This window comes from Dermacentor silvarum, chromosome 1, assembly GCF_013339745.2.
Source record: "Dermacentor silvarum isolate Dsil-2018 chromosome 1, BIME_Dsil_1.4, whole genome shotgun sequence".
Taxonomy (NCBI): Eukaryota; Metazoa; Arthropoda; class Arachnida; order Ixodida; family Ixodidae; genus Dermacentor; species Dermacentor silvarum.
In genome coordinates, this window is record NC_051154.1 from 221,932,116 (window position 1) to 221,949,857 (window position 17,742).

The window sequence follows — 17,742 nt, forward strand, 5'->3', positions numbered from 1 at the left end:
AACTGATTGTCCGCGGTGTCTGTCATCCCTAAGTCTGAGCCCCCTAACCGTTCTTTCCCCACCCAGCTCACTGCCCAGCCTTCCAATGGCGCTCTACGCGTACACTGGTAAAACTCACCGCCTCTTCTCTGACGCCAGCGGCTGGCCTCCTCGTGTGTTCCCACCTATTCTCGAAAACATACAAAAGGAACGCAAGCCCCCTGCCCGTTTGCGGGCCCTGTCATGAACGAATACCAGGAAGCGCTGTGCGTGCTGTTGACTTCGGCCCCAAATTGCAACCCGCCCATGGTGGGATTGCGCCTGGTGTCGTCACGCACGTGCTAAAGGCGCAAGGTTTGGTCCGGGAGCTGCAGCTGCTGAAGCCGTGCCGTTGCACTGCCCTCTGCGAAATATAAGCGTTCCGTAGAGGTTTTCGTCTCCGAAAAGTCATCGTATTCTTTATGCCGTGCAACCGCCTGCGCTATGTAGTAAATACCAACGGCGTCAAGCCGGAAGTTTCAGGCTCGCGCCCACAGCAGTGCCAACACAAAAAAGCGTGTGTAGCATGTCATGATGGTAACTCACGTTTTCTTAATTCTTGCTTACTTTCTGCAATTTCTCCGTGAACTAGACTGCCAGTAATGAAACGAAACTCTCGATCCTCACTAAAATTTTATTGCACTAAGCCTCCTAGTCGTGCCACATATATAGCAGATAACATCACAGCTAATAGAAGAGTCGCATAGGCATTAAGTGTTATCGACAAGCCCAGAAACCGCATTGCATGTAATACAACGGTGACATGGGTATGGTAGTCTCCGATCGTTGTTGCTCGTGTAGGTCTTCATTTCGCTTAGGTTAAGAATTAAACTCAATAACAAAATACAGCCATTGTCCTCTGCTCAGGCTTCTATTTGTTGTCTTCAGTCACTCATGTGTGATATATTAGCGAAATAAAACAAAAAAGTGTTTATGCAGGACAGATCACTGCACGTTTTTCTTAATCTTATGAGATGCGCTGCAGTTATGTTGTCCTTCCTTCGTTTACCTCTCCCATGCTATCTCTATCACTCTTATATGCATATGTTCTGCGCGTATAAAGATAGCCTTTTAGCATATCGCTTTGCTTGCATCACATTTATTTCTCACTTCGCGCTTTCTATGCGCGCATTCTACTGTCTTAGTTGGGCGATCATCCGAGAAGTTGCAACAGATTAAGCTTTCTGGAAATATCGTGTGTGCTCCGTCTCTCGACACTACTTTATTATGAATACAGGCAGCTCGTACAGCACGCGTACAGGTTTTTCCAAAATGAGAATTCCAAACTTTTCCCAATGGACATTTTCCCCCGCTTCCAATTGTCCCAAAGTATAAAATATCAACTAAAAAGCCGCAGTACATTATAGGTGTCGTGGTATTTTTCTCACGGCAATATGTCGCGAACGTTGTTCTATATGCTATTTCTGGGACACCTAAGCAAAAAAACATTTTTTTTCATTTTATTGAAAACAAACTGGCCCGATTTCGAATCCAAAGGACTGGTGTTCGCCGCCGAAGTCGGATGGCTGGAAGTCTACAATTGGCAGTATGGCTGGCTCCTTGGTCTTGAACACGAACACCGTCTTGCCATCCCGGTACTGAAATTGCGGAGTATAAACGCGAAATGAAAGCTTCAATTTCAAACAGCCTAAATTACCACTGCTGTCTGCAACACAACACCATGACCCCCAATTACAAGTTCCTGCTGTCGAAAAACAGAGGCCCAGGAGCAACGACATGAGCCTTCCCTCTGTGTCACCGTCCGCACGGACACCTGCTACAAATATGGAGTCGCAGGTGCGTAGACAGCATACGAATAAATATTAGAAATAGAAGTGGTGATCACGTTTTTCGGGTATAGACGTTTGCGTCGATGACTGCTGACTAGGAAGTCAGCCAGGCTCTCGGATTTCTTTTTTTTTCATTTTCAGAAAGAAAGAGAAATTCATTCGGGCACGAACACTCATAAGCTGCTCAATCTCTCCACGTAAGCTCTGAACAAACAAGGTGGCTCTATTGGCCTCGCTTTGAACAACTGCTGCCTGTCTGAAAGGTCGCGCAAAATGACCCCAACTTGAAGGAGCCAACTCTACTGAGAAGTCGACATAGCAATAACGCAAAACTCCATAAAAGGAAATTTAACTGTATTCCACGCATTTATTTATTTATTTGTCTCTTTATTTTTCTATTTATTTCATTTAAAAAAAGTTTAACTCTGTCCTGAAAGACAATTTTTTACCCGCCGCGCTAGCTCAGGGGCTATGGCATTACGCTGCTGAGCTCGAGATTGTGGATTCGACCCCGGCATTTCGATGGGGGAGGAATGCAAAAATGCTCGTGCACTGTGCATCGGGTGCATGTTAACGAACCCCAGATGGTAAGAATTAATCCGTAGTCCACCACTACGACGACGTACCTCATAATAAGACCATGGTTTTGGCACGTAACCCCCCCCCCCCCCCCGCACAGAAAAATACAATAAATAGAGGCGGACTTGACGATCCCGTTTCTTTTGTTGTCTGAACTTCTTGCAACAAAGGGAAAAAATTATGTCCAAATGGTGGTGCACACGGGCATGCATCGCGAGAAATGTGATGATTTTTTTTATCTTGCAAGACCCTTGTTCACGTACATTATAATTGGCACTTTGAGCATTTCTGTGTTCACCCTGGACATGTCGGACTTTTGAATGTACCTTAGTTGAGAAAACGTCCTCACAACATCGCAGCAACCGCTCGCCAATAGCAATGCATAACAACGTCAGCGCTGCGTTCGGGGCTTAGCACAATACCGCCATCTGCGTGTACGCGACGTGGAGAAAATGCGATGCGTTTCGCAATTCGTTTTGTAACACCAACATTTAATCTTACCCTTTGCGAAAATGCGACATTTCTTAGAGGAGAAATCGAGTTAGACTGATTTTCATAAAACTTGTTCGAGGTAGTAGAATCTGAAATTATTTTCTTTTACCCGAAAGCGATAGACCCTACATACATATACAGGGGGGCTTGAAATCCGTTCAAGAAAGTTTAGGTAAAATAACACAGGAACAGCTGTCTTTTTAACGATATTGGTTATTCCCTTCATCGCGACTTCTGACCATAGCGTAAAAAACGAGTATGCAAGACATAGTAAACGACACCACAAGCGGCTTGTGGCTTCTGGGCCCGAATTCACAAAACCTTCTCACGCTAAAATTGTTCGTAAGAGAAAATTTCAGCCAATCCTGATGCTGGACATATTAATATCGAAGGTGGTTGGCCAATGGCAGAGAGTACTTACGAAAGAAAAACTTTGTGAATTCGGCCCCTGTTTCGTTGCCTTGCATGGTTGTACTTAATCTGCTGTACTTTATGTACTTTAACATCTAGCCAACTAGCCTGCTGACTTGCGTTGATTTCATTTTTTATAGAACGAAACTGCAAACTCAGAACACCAGTAAACGTTCTAGAACACGCGTGCACCAGTAAGATGTATGGGATAGCTTCAACTAAAGCACAGCAAATACCGTTTTCAGCATGCAGATACCCCTAATTTGCAATGTTCCCAAAACTAAAGTGTTCGTTCATACGTACCTGGCAGTCATCTACAGGAACAGTGGGACTGTTTTTCTCGAAGCTGATAAGAGCAGCGTTGCGGCCCCGGAAGCGAAGTGCGTGAGCGTGGTCCTTGGTCCGTTGGCTGTACCAGGCGTTCACGTTGTTACAAACAAAGGTGAAGTTCTGGTAGGCTCCGGTGCTCAGAAGACCGAGGAAGCGCAGCTGTACGTCGCCGACGGTGCGATAGCCCACCCTGAAGCCACCCTTGAGCTGGCTGAACCATGACAATGAGCCGTTGTCAGCGGCGTGAGACGAAGGCTTCTCCCACCTGCACACCCGAGGTTAATGAGTAGCCCATAGGAATTTTACAATTTGCCATTCCTCTCCCGATGCAATATCCTGAAAGCAAGCTCTCAGTGAAATTGCGCCAATCAAGATGGCAAGCTCGATGCTGGTGCGTGTTTGAAGCACTCAACGGACGGCGGCACCAGACAGCGCGTTCTCGCCTTGGTGCAGTACTTTAGTAACGAAAGTTGTGAACGAGCTTCTGGAATTCCGCATGAGGTCGTCCTCCTGTTTAAACGGCCAGTTTACATCCATTAATTGAGGCTTTAAAGAAAGAGAAAGCTTAATGTTATCTGGAGAGGTTAGCCTGGCGACATTTGTATTCTACTCCAGGAGAGATCGTGAGGGATGAAAGGGAGTGAGAGAGAAAAGATGCACACACTAACACATACACGCGCGCGAAATTCACTTGCACACAAGTTATTTATGAAGTCTCATTGAGACCTGCTATCCTGCAGGAATGCTATAAATAAGCGCCACAGGGGAGTGCAATTCAGAGCCCGGAGACTGCCACGATTCAAGCACGTCCTGCAGTTGAAGTTACTTGTCGTGTCGCGTGTTTAGGGCCTTCTTCAAGACAGCCCTTGAAATTACAAGGTGTGTGCATATACAATTTAGGTGTTCTAAGTTTTATACCTGCCTGCAAAGGCATACGCTGCTAAACGCAAAGAGATTGAAAACGTGAGTTTGGAGCATGTGAAATAAAAAAAAAAAACTATATAGGCCTGTGTTTCCAATACTTCTCTTACGTAAGTGTGACTGGCGATTGGTCATCGCTGTGGCGATTGTCACGATATCACATTGATCGTTATCATTAGTGGACCCCCGAACGCAGGCCAATGAGGAAACGCTCTAACGTAAATTAAGAAGTCATGCGAATACAGGCCCTGATGCTACAAACAGAAATTTACACCAACAATATGCTCAGGAAAGCTTGGTAGACATGTCGTCATAAAGCTTGTCTCTTGAAATAATGTGGGAATCACACTGGAATCATCACTAATTATAGGCGTAACACAAATTCTACTAGGTTCTACCTTTGCTTTTTTTTAATGACGTTGTCCATCCAGAGAGACAAGTGAGCTATAATGCTACCGCTGCATGCTAGTATGCTAGAGTAGCGAACACACCCTACGGAGGCTGTACGTACAGATCTCAATGACGGCCCGTTGCCTCTCCAAGTTTCATTTACTTCCTATTCAATTCGGCTTAGTAATTAGACCTTCACGTATAATTTTTCGATAGTAGAGCAAGAGAAAGGAGTGACTTTCTGCTTTTCTTGGCATTGGTGGGCATTGTATAATGAATGGTTGCTTGTCTAAGTGTGGGGACCCTCGGGCCGTTCGTGAAGCACGAGTACGTTGTCTTTATCGGCACCCATAGTGCGTACTTGCAGCCCTATGGGCACAGCGACCATTACGTTACCTGCACCATCTGTCATTGCGACGTTAAAAACGTATTTCTTAATGCGGGGTCAGTGGCACAGTGCAGACAGTCTAGTAAAATTATAAGAGATCAGTTCTTGTAGATAGTGGCGACGTGGAAATAAAGGGGCGTTCTAGATTTTTTAAGTAGGAACATAAGCTGGCAACTGTTGAAATACCACAATGAATGGAGTTGCTGAAATTTACAGCACTTGACCACTCTACAAGAACGGGGCCACGTCATATCAGAAGTGTCCGTTAATAGAAATACACAGCAGTAAAATGTAAACTAAAGGAGTACTGACACAAAAATTTGACGTCGAGATAACTCGTGAAATCGATTTAGGTGGACACACTCACATCGTCTACAAAATATCAGGGGCGAATATAGCTTAGAACATACTTAAAATCAATTTTAAGAGTACCTGCGCGCAGCCACCCGCAAAGCGCAGCACCTCGCGACAGTGAGATTCAGGAGGGATTGTAAATAACCAAGAAAACTCTACGTTACCGTAGGTACGTCACGAGTTTCGGGACGGGGCCGGCGAGCAAGTTCCTCGCCGCTCCGATCGTTCCGGTGCTTTTTTTTTTTCCTCCCTGGTCGAGACGCTGGCCTGAGAGTGTGCATGTTATGAAAGTGACCCCGAGAGTGTGCATGTTATGCAACGTTGTGCGATATGGTTAATCCTTGGCATGACTTTGGCTCACAAGCGGTCAGCGCAGCCGCCGCAGCAATCGTCTCTACGAAGCGGCTAGCCTTGCTAACGTGTTTTCTCATCGCTACCAACGCCGTCGGCAAAACTTATTGTACTGTCAGTTATGAGCGTCATAAATTTGCAGACGTTGATCGTGTTGATGAATTAAGTGCTTTATTACGAGCTGCGGACGGATCGTAAGGGCCGTCGGCCCCGGATCAGACGGCCAGCGAGCTAGGCCTATACGGCTTCCCAGCGATCGCCAGCTCGCCTGTGATGGATCGAATCAAAAGTGGTTGACCACGTCTAATACGGTGGCGACTCCCGCCTGGAGGAAATAGTCGCCGCTGGACGACGAAAACGAGGACGGCGACGACATCACAAAGCTCATGCAGGCGTAGCAGACGAACTAGCAACACGAAGCTCGCTCGCCTGTGAGCGCGCTGGCTTGAACACGTCACAGTTTTGTGCGATCACGTGCTCACTGAGTTTACAATCCCTCTTCTCCCATCTCGTTGCTCTCTGAAACCGAAACGTGGACTGGTCGCTGCAAAGAAGACTCCAAATAATTACCTGTAGCGCTCTGAAGCAAATGAGGTTTCGCGCCGTGATTACTGGGTCATTAGCTACTTATTACAGCAGAAAAAACAAGTTCGAAAATTTTTGTGTCAGTACTCCTTTAAATCAACTGACCAAGATTTCGAAAATGCACTTTCCGCCAAGACAGCGGTAATGCTAACTAAATCTCGTAAGAGCCTTTAAATCCCCCTCAGAGGCTGTTCAATGTGGTATTTTGCTTGACCTGGTTGACTTTAGTCGGGACTATCGCTCAAAGTACACTGGTCCTCCGCACCTGGCAATGCGCACCGAGTCCTCGCCTCCGTCGGCGAACACGCAGGTCTCACCGCCAGCCCGCATGCCGCAGTAGGCGCGCACTGCGTCGTCTGGCACGCCAAGGTTGGGGTCCACCCAGTACCAGCCGTCGGGGGTGTCCGGGTACGCAAGCTTCAGGTCACGGCACGACCGGGACGGGTTGGGCTGCGAGCCCACGGGCCTCCGGATTTGTTCAATCTCGCGCCGCATGATATACACATTGGCGAAGATGTGCGTCAGCGTCCGGTTGATCCTCTCGAATGACGCTTCACTAAGCGGTTCCGCTGTCAACGTCGAGTTGTGCTCATCGTTGCCAGTGTCGTCATCGTCACCAGAGGTGACAATATAATTGTCTTTGACGCTGCTGTTGTCAAGTTTTTCGAGGCTGCGCTTGAACCTATTGTGGCGGTCCCTCTGGAACAGCATCTCTGGAGGTATCTGGGGTCCTTCGCCAGGCGGGCCCTATGTAATGAACACGGAATGCAAATCGAGAGCATTTTTGGCATGTCTTGCGGTATGGACATGGAGTGCAAGCCCAACAACATGTGAAAATCAACGGGCATTTTGAATGCTTACTGAAGTCATTCGTTGACAGCAGTCATCACTCGTGACGTTTAAGGACGACACCGCCGAAGTGACGACAACATGACCTTAACAGCCTAAGCAATACGCCAACCATCCATGCTGAGTGACCTTTCCTACACAAACACGACTGCTTGTGCTGCCACGGCTGCAGTCGTGGCCACTCAGTCATAAAAAACTCCATTTTTTTCCATGGTTTTGTGGGCATAATAACAACAGTATCAAAGAAATCAGTAATGCACGGTTTTCTTTAAATAACAGCGTGTGTTAGGCAAACTGATCACAAATTTTGTAATTTCATTTTTAACACATGCATTAGTTATAATTGATTTTAATAGTTAACTTACTTTTTCCTAATTTAAAACGCAGGTCTGCAATGTGGTAGCGCACCACTTAAACATATAGTCAAAACGATTTTAACTTGAGTGAAAACCACCAAGAGACATTAGTACACTGCGGCAAAATATTTATAATACTAGGCTGTATAAGTAGTGCTTGCACATGACTTGGTTTCTTTCTCTAATTGCAGCAGTCGCCTCGGCATTGCATTTTAGTTCGGTGATCCACTGCCATTTGAGAGGGTATAGGGCTCTATAGTCAGCCCATTCAAGGTAGCCGCCCTGATCAAGTTTGATTACTATTTCAGCCTAACACCTTGGTCTAGTGTTCTTCCACATTTATCACAACTGATTCAATGTACATTTTCCAAGCTCTAAACATATACTTGCAACTGGTGCCTGCAGCGTTTGCCGTCTGTAGTAATTGTTAGAGAAGTGGATCGCAATCACCAATGGTCTGCTGCTGTTCCCACAAAGGGCTTCTGATCAATACTCATCTAGGCTTAAGTGACCCAAAAAGAATAGTTAAAGCCTAACCAGTCGCAGATACCGAAATGATACAAATTTTATATCACGCTGCTAACGTGACCGAAATATATAAATCAATTGAGAGGTAGTTCAAATCGCCCAAGATGTCGTTGCGCCCGGTTGAACGCGTTTTCTGATTTTATTTCTAGACTGAGCTATCGCAGTAAACAGCATACGCAATTCCGCAAGCGCTTTCTAGAACCGCACCCTCCACGCATGAGCTCATTGCAGGTTGCAACAATATGATCGCGGCTGAATTTCTGACTGAAGTTCTATATAGCTTTCCTGCAGAATGTTTATTGAAAGTTGTAGGAGCTCAACTCCTAGGAACTGTCAACACGTAATTTTGTTAGGTTATAGTGCAAACATGGATTACTTACCTTCTTTACAGCATTTATATTTTCTTATTCAAAAGTTTCAGAAGAGTTATAAAGAAGGACATCAGATACCAATCACCCCAGCTATATTAAAAGAAAGCCGAGTAAGTATACACACGATTTCTCGTCACAAGCAAGAACTAATGGCGCGTGCTGATATAGCATGCGGCCGCGTACATTTCCGCAACAAGCTACTTACAGGAGGTCCAATAGGTCCCTGAAAGAGAGCAGAAACTCAAATTAGAAACTAACGCTCAAGGCTAGTACGTAATACGTCTCAAAGAAAAATGTGTTCTTGCGTACTGGTGGTCCTGTTTCACCCTTCATTCCTGCTGGTCCCTGTCAAATTAAAAGAAAGTATTATTATGTTGGAGTGTAGTGCAAAAAAAGCTCCGATGCACGCATGAGCACATTATTTTCTTATTCACCTGAACACCTTTAGGCCCCGGAATTCCTTCGGGTCCCTGCAAATGGCATTTCAGGAATTATCAAGAGATTACCCATCTAGTTCAGCAAACAGCTCAAAAACGGGACACAGAAAAGAAGCACACAACGCAGGCGCTGGGTATCTAGATAAGAAATCTAGATCAACATCTATAGGTCTCTGAGCGGAGCCATGTATCGACCAAAATGCAAGGACCCAACATTGCACCAGCCCCTCGAACGTGTTCTTTTTTTTTCTTTATTTAACTGTTTGTTCTGTCACGACGCGCTTCCAAGCTTAGATATATCTAGTAATAAATTTCTGATTCCACAGCACATAGTAACTAGGAAATCTTCAGTACCTAAATACTGCGAATTTGTTGTTTATAGGTGACCTGATTTATTGGTGTAAGCACTGTCATCGCCACAACAAAAAAAAGTGCTTATTTCTCGGCACGTACCGGCTCTCCCTGCGGCCCGTCCGAGCCTTTAGCTCCTTCCAATCCCATGGGTCCCTGAAGAAACGAAAAAGGAATAGCGTTAGCGCTTATGTCAGTAAAAAGTCCCTGCAATCATTCGTATATAACGAAAACTAGTGAGGCATTTCATGCGAGAATGCAAGGCTGATAATCATCCTTATTTAGCAATTAATGTCATTTTTTCTAAATCCTGAACAGGGGGTTAGCAAAAATTATTGGTGAGGTTATTGAAGCGACCACTTATCATCGTAAACTAGGCTTGTACGTAACGAATTATATGTAATCAATTACTTGTACTCCATTACATTCTTGGCAATTGCATAACTTAAGAGTTACTTTTTTACTCGGTAATGGTCACTGTATTTCAATTACATTTTTTTCAGTAACGAATTACATGTAACCAGTTACTTTATTGACGAGGCAAGCTCTAAGTGGCGACAAAGTTTTGAGAACCTGAATTCGGCGGGAACTACAGTAGAACTGCCGAGATCGTGCCACGTAGCAGCCCCGCGGACTTTCAGACCAGCAAACCCAGGAGCTAAGTATATATTTTCGCATATGAACGCTCCGCCAGATCTTGGCCAACGAATCGAACAGGTACTGGTCGATTAGCGACGGTTCGATTGTCTCGATTAGCGACGGCCACTTATATGACGGAACTGCCTGTAAATAAAATACGGACGATTTTTTTTTTCAACTTTTCATTGGCCCATCCGGGAGCATCTTCTCCGAGTATCAGCAACACTGAAACGCTGCGCTTCACAGAGGACCCAGATGCTGAGTTACCGTATATATACATTATATACGTTAGCAAGATCCAAATACGTTACAACACAATCCTACCCCCCAGCGCACACATCGAGTTAGTTTTCAGTGTTGCTGCTGATGTCTTCACAACACAAACGAGGCAAGATGACGGGCGAAATTTTTGAAAAGCAATTATTAGTGAAGATGAGCAATGTGTGAAGGGCTGCCGAGCATGCATCGAAAGTGCCAGGTCAGCTGGTTCTGTTTACTGCCTCTGTGCAATGTTAATAAAAGTTCGAAGGAATGTAACGCAAAAATAATGATCACGTTTGAGTAATTCCACAGTTACTTTCGCGGAACAGTAATTAGTAACTATTATCAATTACATTTTCGAATGAAGTAATTGTAATTGTAATTGCAATCGCTTTTTTTTCTGTAACGTGTGCAAGGGTGTCATAAACCGACCGGTTCTCCTTACGGTGATAACGCTCATATACACACTAGAAGGGAAAAACAAAGGTGCATTCACTTGTTATAACAGCAAAGAATACACAAAGTAAAAGTGAATCAAGTAACAAAAGTACGGAGTGTTTGGTACTCACCTGGGGTCCTTGAGGTCCTGGAGGTCCGGTGTCCCCGCGTTGACCTTTCTCTCCCTTTTCACCGGTGTCGCCCTTGGCGCCTGTCCTTCCTAGCAGGCCACTGTGACCCTGCATTTGAGCAATATAGATCGCAAGAGTTGTGCCTCACAGTAACAGCGGGCACAGATCTGTAGCCCCAGACGCCATTCTCCTGACAAATTAAGTCACTAATTCCTGAGGACAGCAGTTAGATTGTGTTAGTAGGCGGCATATAGCTCTAGGCGCACACATTTAATTAACACTGGTTACACATAATTGTCGCTGTCTACATGAAGAAGTGGTGGTTACATTTTCCGAGATAGCTTACGACTAATCCCCAGCTCTGAACCTCTCGATTGGAAGTACTATGTTTACTCGTGTAAAAAGCCCGCACTTACTTTTTACTGAATTTTACTTGGTGTGGGCTTAACACGAGACAGGCTTATAACTGCTCACAGAAGCCTCTAACTGTACTCAGACTGCTATGCAAAATAACGCAACATCTCAGCCGGCCATGAACGCATTTACAGTCGCCGTTCCATTCTTCAGACACAGAAAATGCCGCGAAAATGTCTTCAGCGGCGGTCAGTCCGAAAGAAGGAATTGTCACGGTAAAACGATTTCGTTGTTTTTTGAAGTACCAGCACTACGGTGGCTAGATGGGTGGGTGTGCCGACCAGCGCCTCTGGAGCGTAGTTCACCGCTTCTCCGCGTCATGACGCAAAATTGGCGCTGCGGTCAGTAGAACGGTTCCGCAGCGCGCGTCGTCTGATACAGGGGGCTGGCGGACTGGCGGCGAGCAAAAAAAAATAAAGCCCGTATTGGAATAGTTGTATGTCGTCTGTTCGTGTCAGTTTCAAAGGTGAAGAGCTCCGCATCTCTCGTACTGTTTGTAAGTTCCTAAGCGATGTGGAATGTTCCAGGTAGGAAAAATGACCGGCGAGATTAGCGGCGGCGTTGCTCCACCAAAGAAGACCACCAAGGAGACCTACTGCTTCGCTCCAAACTGCAAGTCGGGCTCTAAATTTGTGAGAAAGACAGCTGAATTATTCCGCTGTCTGACAGCGGAAATGTACGCCCCGAGCTGCTCAGTAGCTTGCTCAGTATCGGTACTGCGGCTAGATTGTATCGGCGACGTTAATGAGCAAGCGGTACACCGAAAAGCGTACGCCCATGAGCTCCTCGACGTTGGAAATTTGTAAGCCGCACATGAGGTGCTCAGCGCCTGCGACATCGAGCACCGCTGCGCTGCTACAGGGAAAAGTGATTCTAGGCTGATATTCTATTCCTGCAAAGAACCAAGTGCTCCGATTGCTCAGGGACATTGCTGAATTCAACAGAATGAGTAGGTCAGGGCTGTTGCTCCCTTCTGATCGAAGCACTAAAGAAACTGGTAGCATCGCTCGAAGATGCCTTCAAGAATAGTGTTGGCCTGAGCTCGTTGGTTGCACATAGCACAAATGGTTTCCAGCAGAACGTATGGACACAAACAGAAAGCGACGACGACACACGCTGGTAGCGTGTGTCGTCGTCCCTTTCTGTCCGTGTCCATACGTTCTGCTGGAAACCATTTGTGCTATATGCCTTCAAGCTGTGCTTCAGTTTAAATGAGTTACGAAGGAACAGTGTATCGCCGACTTTGCATCCTTTCTGCAGCTGAATCCCCCGAATTTGATCGGCTGTAAGCGGCACAAGAAAGAGTTCACAAACGATGTTGTGAAGTTCTATACGATTACACGGCTTTACTTTCTTGTAAAGGGCAAGAACATGGCGCGCGAAAGCAACAGGGAGAAGAGGAAGCACCTGAAGATGAGGCGTGTGCTGTGAATAATGTTATGATGTGGTGGACCAACGTTGCGGCCTTGCTGGCGCTAGCTAATTTATGTTGGTGTGTCTGCTGACTTAAGTTACGAGAGCTTTTCTTGTATTTTAAATATATTCACGAATCTAGTCCAAGACATATTGCTTTATTTTATTACAATGAAACAGTGAACCATATGCACTTGCCAACACAATTCTTCTCGCACCAATTTAGATACCGTAACTGACGCAGCAATAAAACAATAGCTGGATTTCTCGAAATTGAAACAAAACAATAGAACTCGCTAAATATCATGTAAACACGGTTCCACATACCGTATAAAACCATTGCAGCGGTAATGAACACATTACAGTCGCCGTTCCATTCTTCAGACGCAGAAAATGCCGCGAAAATGTCTTCAGCGGCGGTCAGTCCGAAAGAACGAATAGCCACGGTAAAACCGACTACATGTAGTTTTTTAAAGTACCAGCACGGCGGAAAATTGATACATTCGTAAAGTTTACTTGAATATCTGTGATGGTTGAGCGCGCGGGTGTGTTTCGCGTTCAACCCTCGCGCAGCTCGATGTGCGTAGCGGATTGTCGTGAAGTGCAGATACCGCGCACGCGGCCTTGGCTTCGCAACACTCTTAGTCTATAGGCTGTGCTGCGCAAAACGAATTTGGAGCTTTATTGACTTTATGTCCACACGCGAGTTTACGCCGTTCCGTCCAGTATAAGCGCACACATGAGCTTGACAGACGTTCGCGACAGTTACCTGCTGATCACCCCGGGACTCGCTTCCCACATATAACAGTCTAGCCGGTGCACGTGATCTCACGCCCGATCGCCGATGTATAGACACTGGTGCATAAGTTTTAAGCGCGAACTTCCCGTAACGGCTCGCCACCCGCTGCACCTACCGGCTATGTCTAATATCAGCGCCGCCACGCCGCTTCGTCAGATTCGGTGACCAAAGTAGCCGTTTTGTGGATTTGGTATAGGTTTGGTGCCTAGTGGATGATACGGCGATGGACAATGCCATCGTCGGCAGGACAACTATAGGGTAATCGGGGCTAGCCGAAATTAACCAGCACGTGCGTGTGTGTGTGACACCATATAATGTTGCTTTTTTTTCTAAATTTTCCCTCTGTAAAGGGGGGGGGGGGGGGGGGGGGTGAGGGCCTTACACGAGTAAATACGGTACTTTCTGCTGCCGCGCGCGCAATTATCGTCATATTTGAATTCGTCTCGCTACTAGATTGCAGTGTTTTCGATCGAATGGAAAAATTGTTGACTGATAAAGTCGGCGCGCACTCACGTTCCGGACTCGTTTGCCCCTTTCCTATGTGAGTAAAACCAAAAGTGAACGGACCGAGGAAAAAAAGAAAAACTAGAAATCAGAGTTCTTTTTTTTTGTCTAACATGGCAGAACTCTGGTTGCGTGAATCGTACCTTGGGGCCCCGCTTTCCTCTGTCACCTTTCATGCCCTTGTCGCCCGGTGCGCCCTGAAAGAAACATTCCAATCGGATAATTAGAGGTCAGCACAAGTCAGTGTGGTTATAGGGCAGAAAATATCTATTAGTGGCGCTGTGTAGCACAAAATGATCTTTCCCAATCACATTAATGAAGGCCCCGGGTTATTTATGTATTTTAGCGCTTTTATTTTTTTAAACGTCTTTATTTCTGCATTTAATAGGTGAAACCTTGCGTTATTTTTGGTGCTCGAACGGTGGTTCCAAGCAAATCCGAGAGGATTTGCTTGGTACACTGCACCGCTGGTTATGTAAGATGTTTTCCGTGTGGTGTTACAAAATTGTGTTTAAATTACGTTTTTTTAAGTAAATATCTGTGAAGTGTCTGTGGAAAGCCTGTGAACACTCGAAGATTTTTTTCTACAGTATATACGTCAGACTATGAGGAATGTGATATATAGTATTTTTTTCCACCTCCCGCATCCCTGTTTTTTTTTTTTTTTGCTTCCAAGTCATAGCCTCGCGTTTGGCTGTGAATTGCGAAATTGTTTAAATATTTCACTTCGCTAATCATCATCATCTATTCATTTACCAATTTACTAGGCATTTAATGTTTTTTTACAATATATTTGTCAATAAAACTCAATTGAATAGAATTTACAGTTATGGAGAAGCCGGCGACATATTGCCTGTAGCCAACATGTCCAAGTCAAAATAAATAAATAAATAAATAAATAAATAAATAAATAAATAAATAAATAAATAAATAAATAAAACGGACAGGTATTCAATGTCATGGAGATTAAACAGCACCGCGTCCAGCTTTTTAGTTCACACTAGGGGAGCAGGAAGAAAAGGAAAAATAGATAATAACGAGTAAATATGGACTGTCAATGGCGCTCTCAAGCGTAAAAAAGGTTCCCTAAAACAATCAAACGTGGCCGCAGACCCCTGTTGTGTTCAAGAAACACAAGAGGGCGCTAGCGCCTTTCCAAGCAAAATATATTTTCTTCAGAGAACGGTCTGTTATGAATTAGGTACAGAATAGCATGTAGAGACACTAATTCACTGCTTTGTATACGCACCACACTTCCAGGTTGGCCAGGTGGCCCCACTAAGCCAGGCGCTCCAACGTCACCCTATAAAAGAAAATGCGCACACTATGAGAACACGCGACCACTCCCTCGTTAACTATACGAAAATTCAAGGGGTACAGATGCACCTATAAACGTTAATAGTCAATGAGAGCGACTCATGACTCATATAAACTTTTCTTGTCATTAGCGCACGCAATCGCTCGAAAGCCTAAATGCCTCTCTCTTGAGCGCTAAAACCCAGCCTACTTACTGTTCCACATTATTGACAATTGCTTAAGGCTCTCGTGCACACCTGGCAACCCCCAAATCGCCGCATTCAAACCGCACTCTTTTGGAATCAAAACAGCTTCTGAACCAGCAAATAATGGCGCACAACTTCGTCACACTCACCGCAGGGCCCGGTGACCCTCGCAGACCTGGTGCTCCCGCTGGTCCGGGTGGACCCTGCGATAATAACCGTGACACGTTAATTTCTCACGTAATAATCGATTCCCGAATAATAAAGTGTGAACAACCAAGAAATAGGAAACTCTAACCGGTGGTCCTGTCGGGCCCTGTAGTCCCAGTGGCCCCATCTGGCCCTTGTCACCTTTGTCTCCCGGAAGACCGACGTCCCCTTGGAGGCCGGCTGGACCCATCGGGCCCTGGGTCGCAGTTGGAAGCGACAGTAAATGTTAAGTGACGCAGCAGGTCGTTTGATAGCATTAATACCCCGTGAGATGAGCTGTCTATTTTCCGCCCGAAGAAGAACATGTTGCATGCACCAAAGATATCGGCAATTCACTTAGCATACGCGACTTAGTTCTTTGCATTAAAAAAAAACAGACTGAGGAAAGCCGCGTTTATCGAGCATGCAAGGCGGAGCAGAGTGCAAGTAAATGAAATGGGTGCATGGTCCCCGGCTCAGGACATATTTCTCTACAAATGCAGCCTTACCGGCTTTCCAGGTGCTCCAGGTGTTCCCATCTTGCCCATTTCGCCTTTCGGACCCTAAAAAATGCGAGAACCTTTCAATTATGCACTACTCCCGCGACAATTCGGCAACGTAATGAAATAACTGAACCCGGCAAAACGCTCGCACACCCTTCAGTAGATAACAGCGCTACCAAAGCGTTGAGGCGTAACGATGCTCTTAGATGAGCTAAAGCGCACCGAAGAATACCAAATAGTGGCGTAACGAAGCACCTATTCCGCAGCGCTGCCTATACATAACTTGCACACTGACATGGACTTTTATTTTTAATGACGTTTTCCTTGTATCTAAAGCGTTTTACTCACTAGTTGTTTGGGGACATTCTGTTCCATAATACAGTAAAGTAACACTGAAAAAATAGTTCCTTCTCTTTTTCTGTTAAGTACGGCTATGTTATCAAATACAGACAGCTTTCATAAGAGTAGAAAAAGTGTCGCTATAGTCCTAGGCGGGCCTAGCTTTGAGAAAAACTATCGATAATTGCACCGTCCGGGGCGTCTCCTTTAGCTGGATCGCCAGCTGAAATGGCATTTAAGTCTAACTTCTAAGAAGCAAGAAAGAACTATGTTTCCCAACAACCACTAGCCCACAATTCCAGAAATATATGCGGTCCCGAAGTGATATTGTCAAAAAAAAGCTAGAAAATAAAAAGCTATTACGGCATCAACCTTTCACGACGTGCTCACCTTTAGTTGTTTGCACATTAGGCGTTACTTTAATTCGCAGGACAAACTAAAAATTGGTGAAAAAAATTATTACCATTGGCCCAGGCTCGCCTGGCAGGCCGTCCACTCCGTCAATGCCTCTTTCACCCTTTAAACAAGAAAACAAAACTAAATATGAGCATGTATGCCTGTTCTTAGAAGGATATCGTGGTAAAACGAGACTGATCACGACGTGCTCAACTAACTCATTTTATCGTCTCACCTTTATCCCCGGCAGTCCAGCTTCACCCGGAGGCCCCGGAAAGCCCGGTGGACCCTGCGATCAGTTTCAGACACAAATAAGTGCAAAAGGCTCTAGAATGGACAATCGCTTCTACGCGGTATAGTTACATAAATATATCGAACCTAACTGGCGGTCGCCAGTAAAAAAAAATCATAAGCCGTTTCACTCTGTGAAGCTGGATGACCATCGAAGTCCTTTTAGCACACGACGCAGAGGTGACACAGAATTTTGATCAAAGGTAGGAACACATTTTATTGTCTTGAGCGCCGGCGGCGGTCATCGCGACGAAAAGCACGCACGCACACGCACACGCACACACACACACGCACACACACACGCACACATTTATACTTCATCGGTGGTACACACGCGTACACACACACATTTAGTCTTGATGGGTAGTCATTATTTGTCTTTATAGGCGGCACACATCTTTATCGGTGTTTGCCGCATGCCCGCC

General features: G+C 45.5%; 1 protein-coding gene across 1 annotated transcript; it reads right to left on the bottom strand.

Annotated features, from left to right (window-relative positions):
• Positions 1-1,024: 1,024 nt before the first annotated feature.
• LOC119451590 (collagen alpha-1(V) chain) lies at positions 1,025-17,372 on the bottom strand. Its single transcript, XM_037714492.2, has 15 exons — positions 17,262-17,372; positions 17,094-17,147; positions 16,298-16,351; positions 15,898-16,005; positions 15,752-15,805; positions 15,350-15,403; positions 14,244-14,297; positions 10,971-11,078; positions 9,604-9,657; positions 9,148-9,183; positions 9,023-9,058; positions 8,919-8,936; positions 6,875-7,356; positions 3,594-3,885; positions 1,025-1,616 (listed from the first exon to the last, which is right to left on the bottom strand). Exons 2-15 carry the CDS (start codon positions 17,094-17,096, stop codon positions 1,479-1,481), a joined length of 1,491 nt encoding a protein of 496 aa, XP_037570420.1. The 5' UTR covers positions 17,097-17,147; positions 17,262-17,372; the 3' UTR covers positions 1,025-1,478.
• Between the last annotated feature and the right edge of the window lie 370 nt (positions 17,373-17,742).

Bases quoted from the DNA above. Each gene is read 5' to 3' on its own strand.
- LOC119451590 (XM_037714492.2), bottom strand. The intron at 11,079-14,243 runs GTACGATTCACG...GCTCAAATGCAG, and splicing joins GAGGAAAGCGGGGCCCCAAG to GGTCACAGTGGCCTGCTAGG. The intron at 9,059-9,147 runs GTGAATAAGAAA...TTAATTTGACAG, and splicing joins CGGGGCCTAAAGGTGTTCAG to GGACCAGCAGGAATGAAGGG.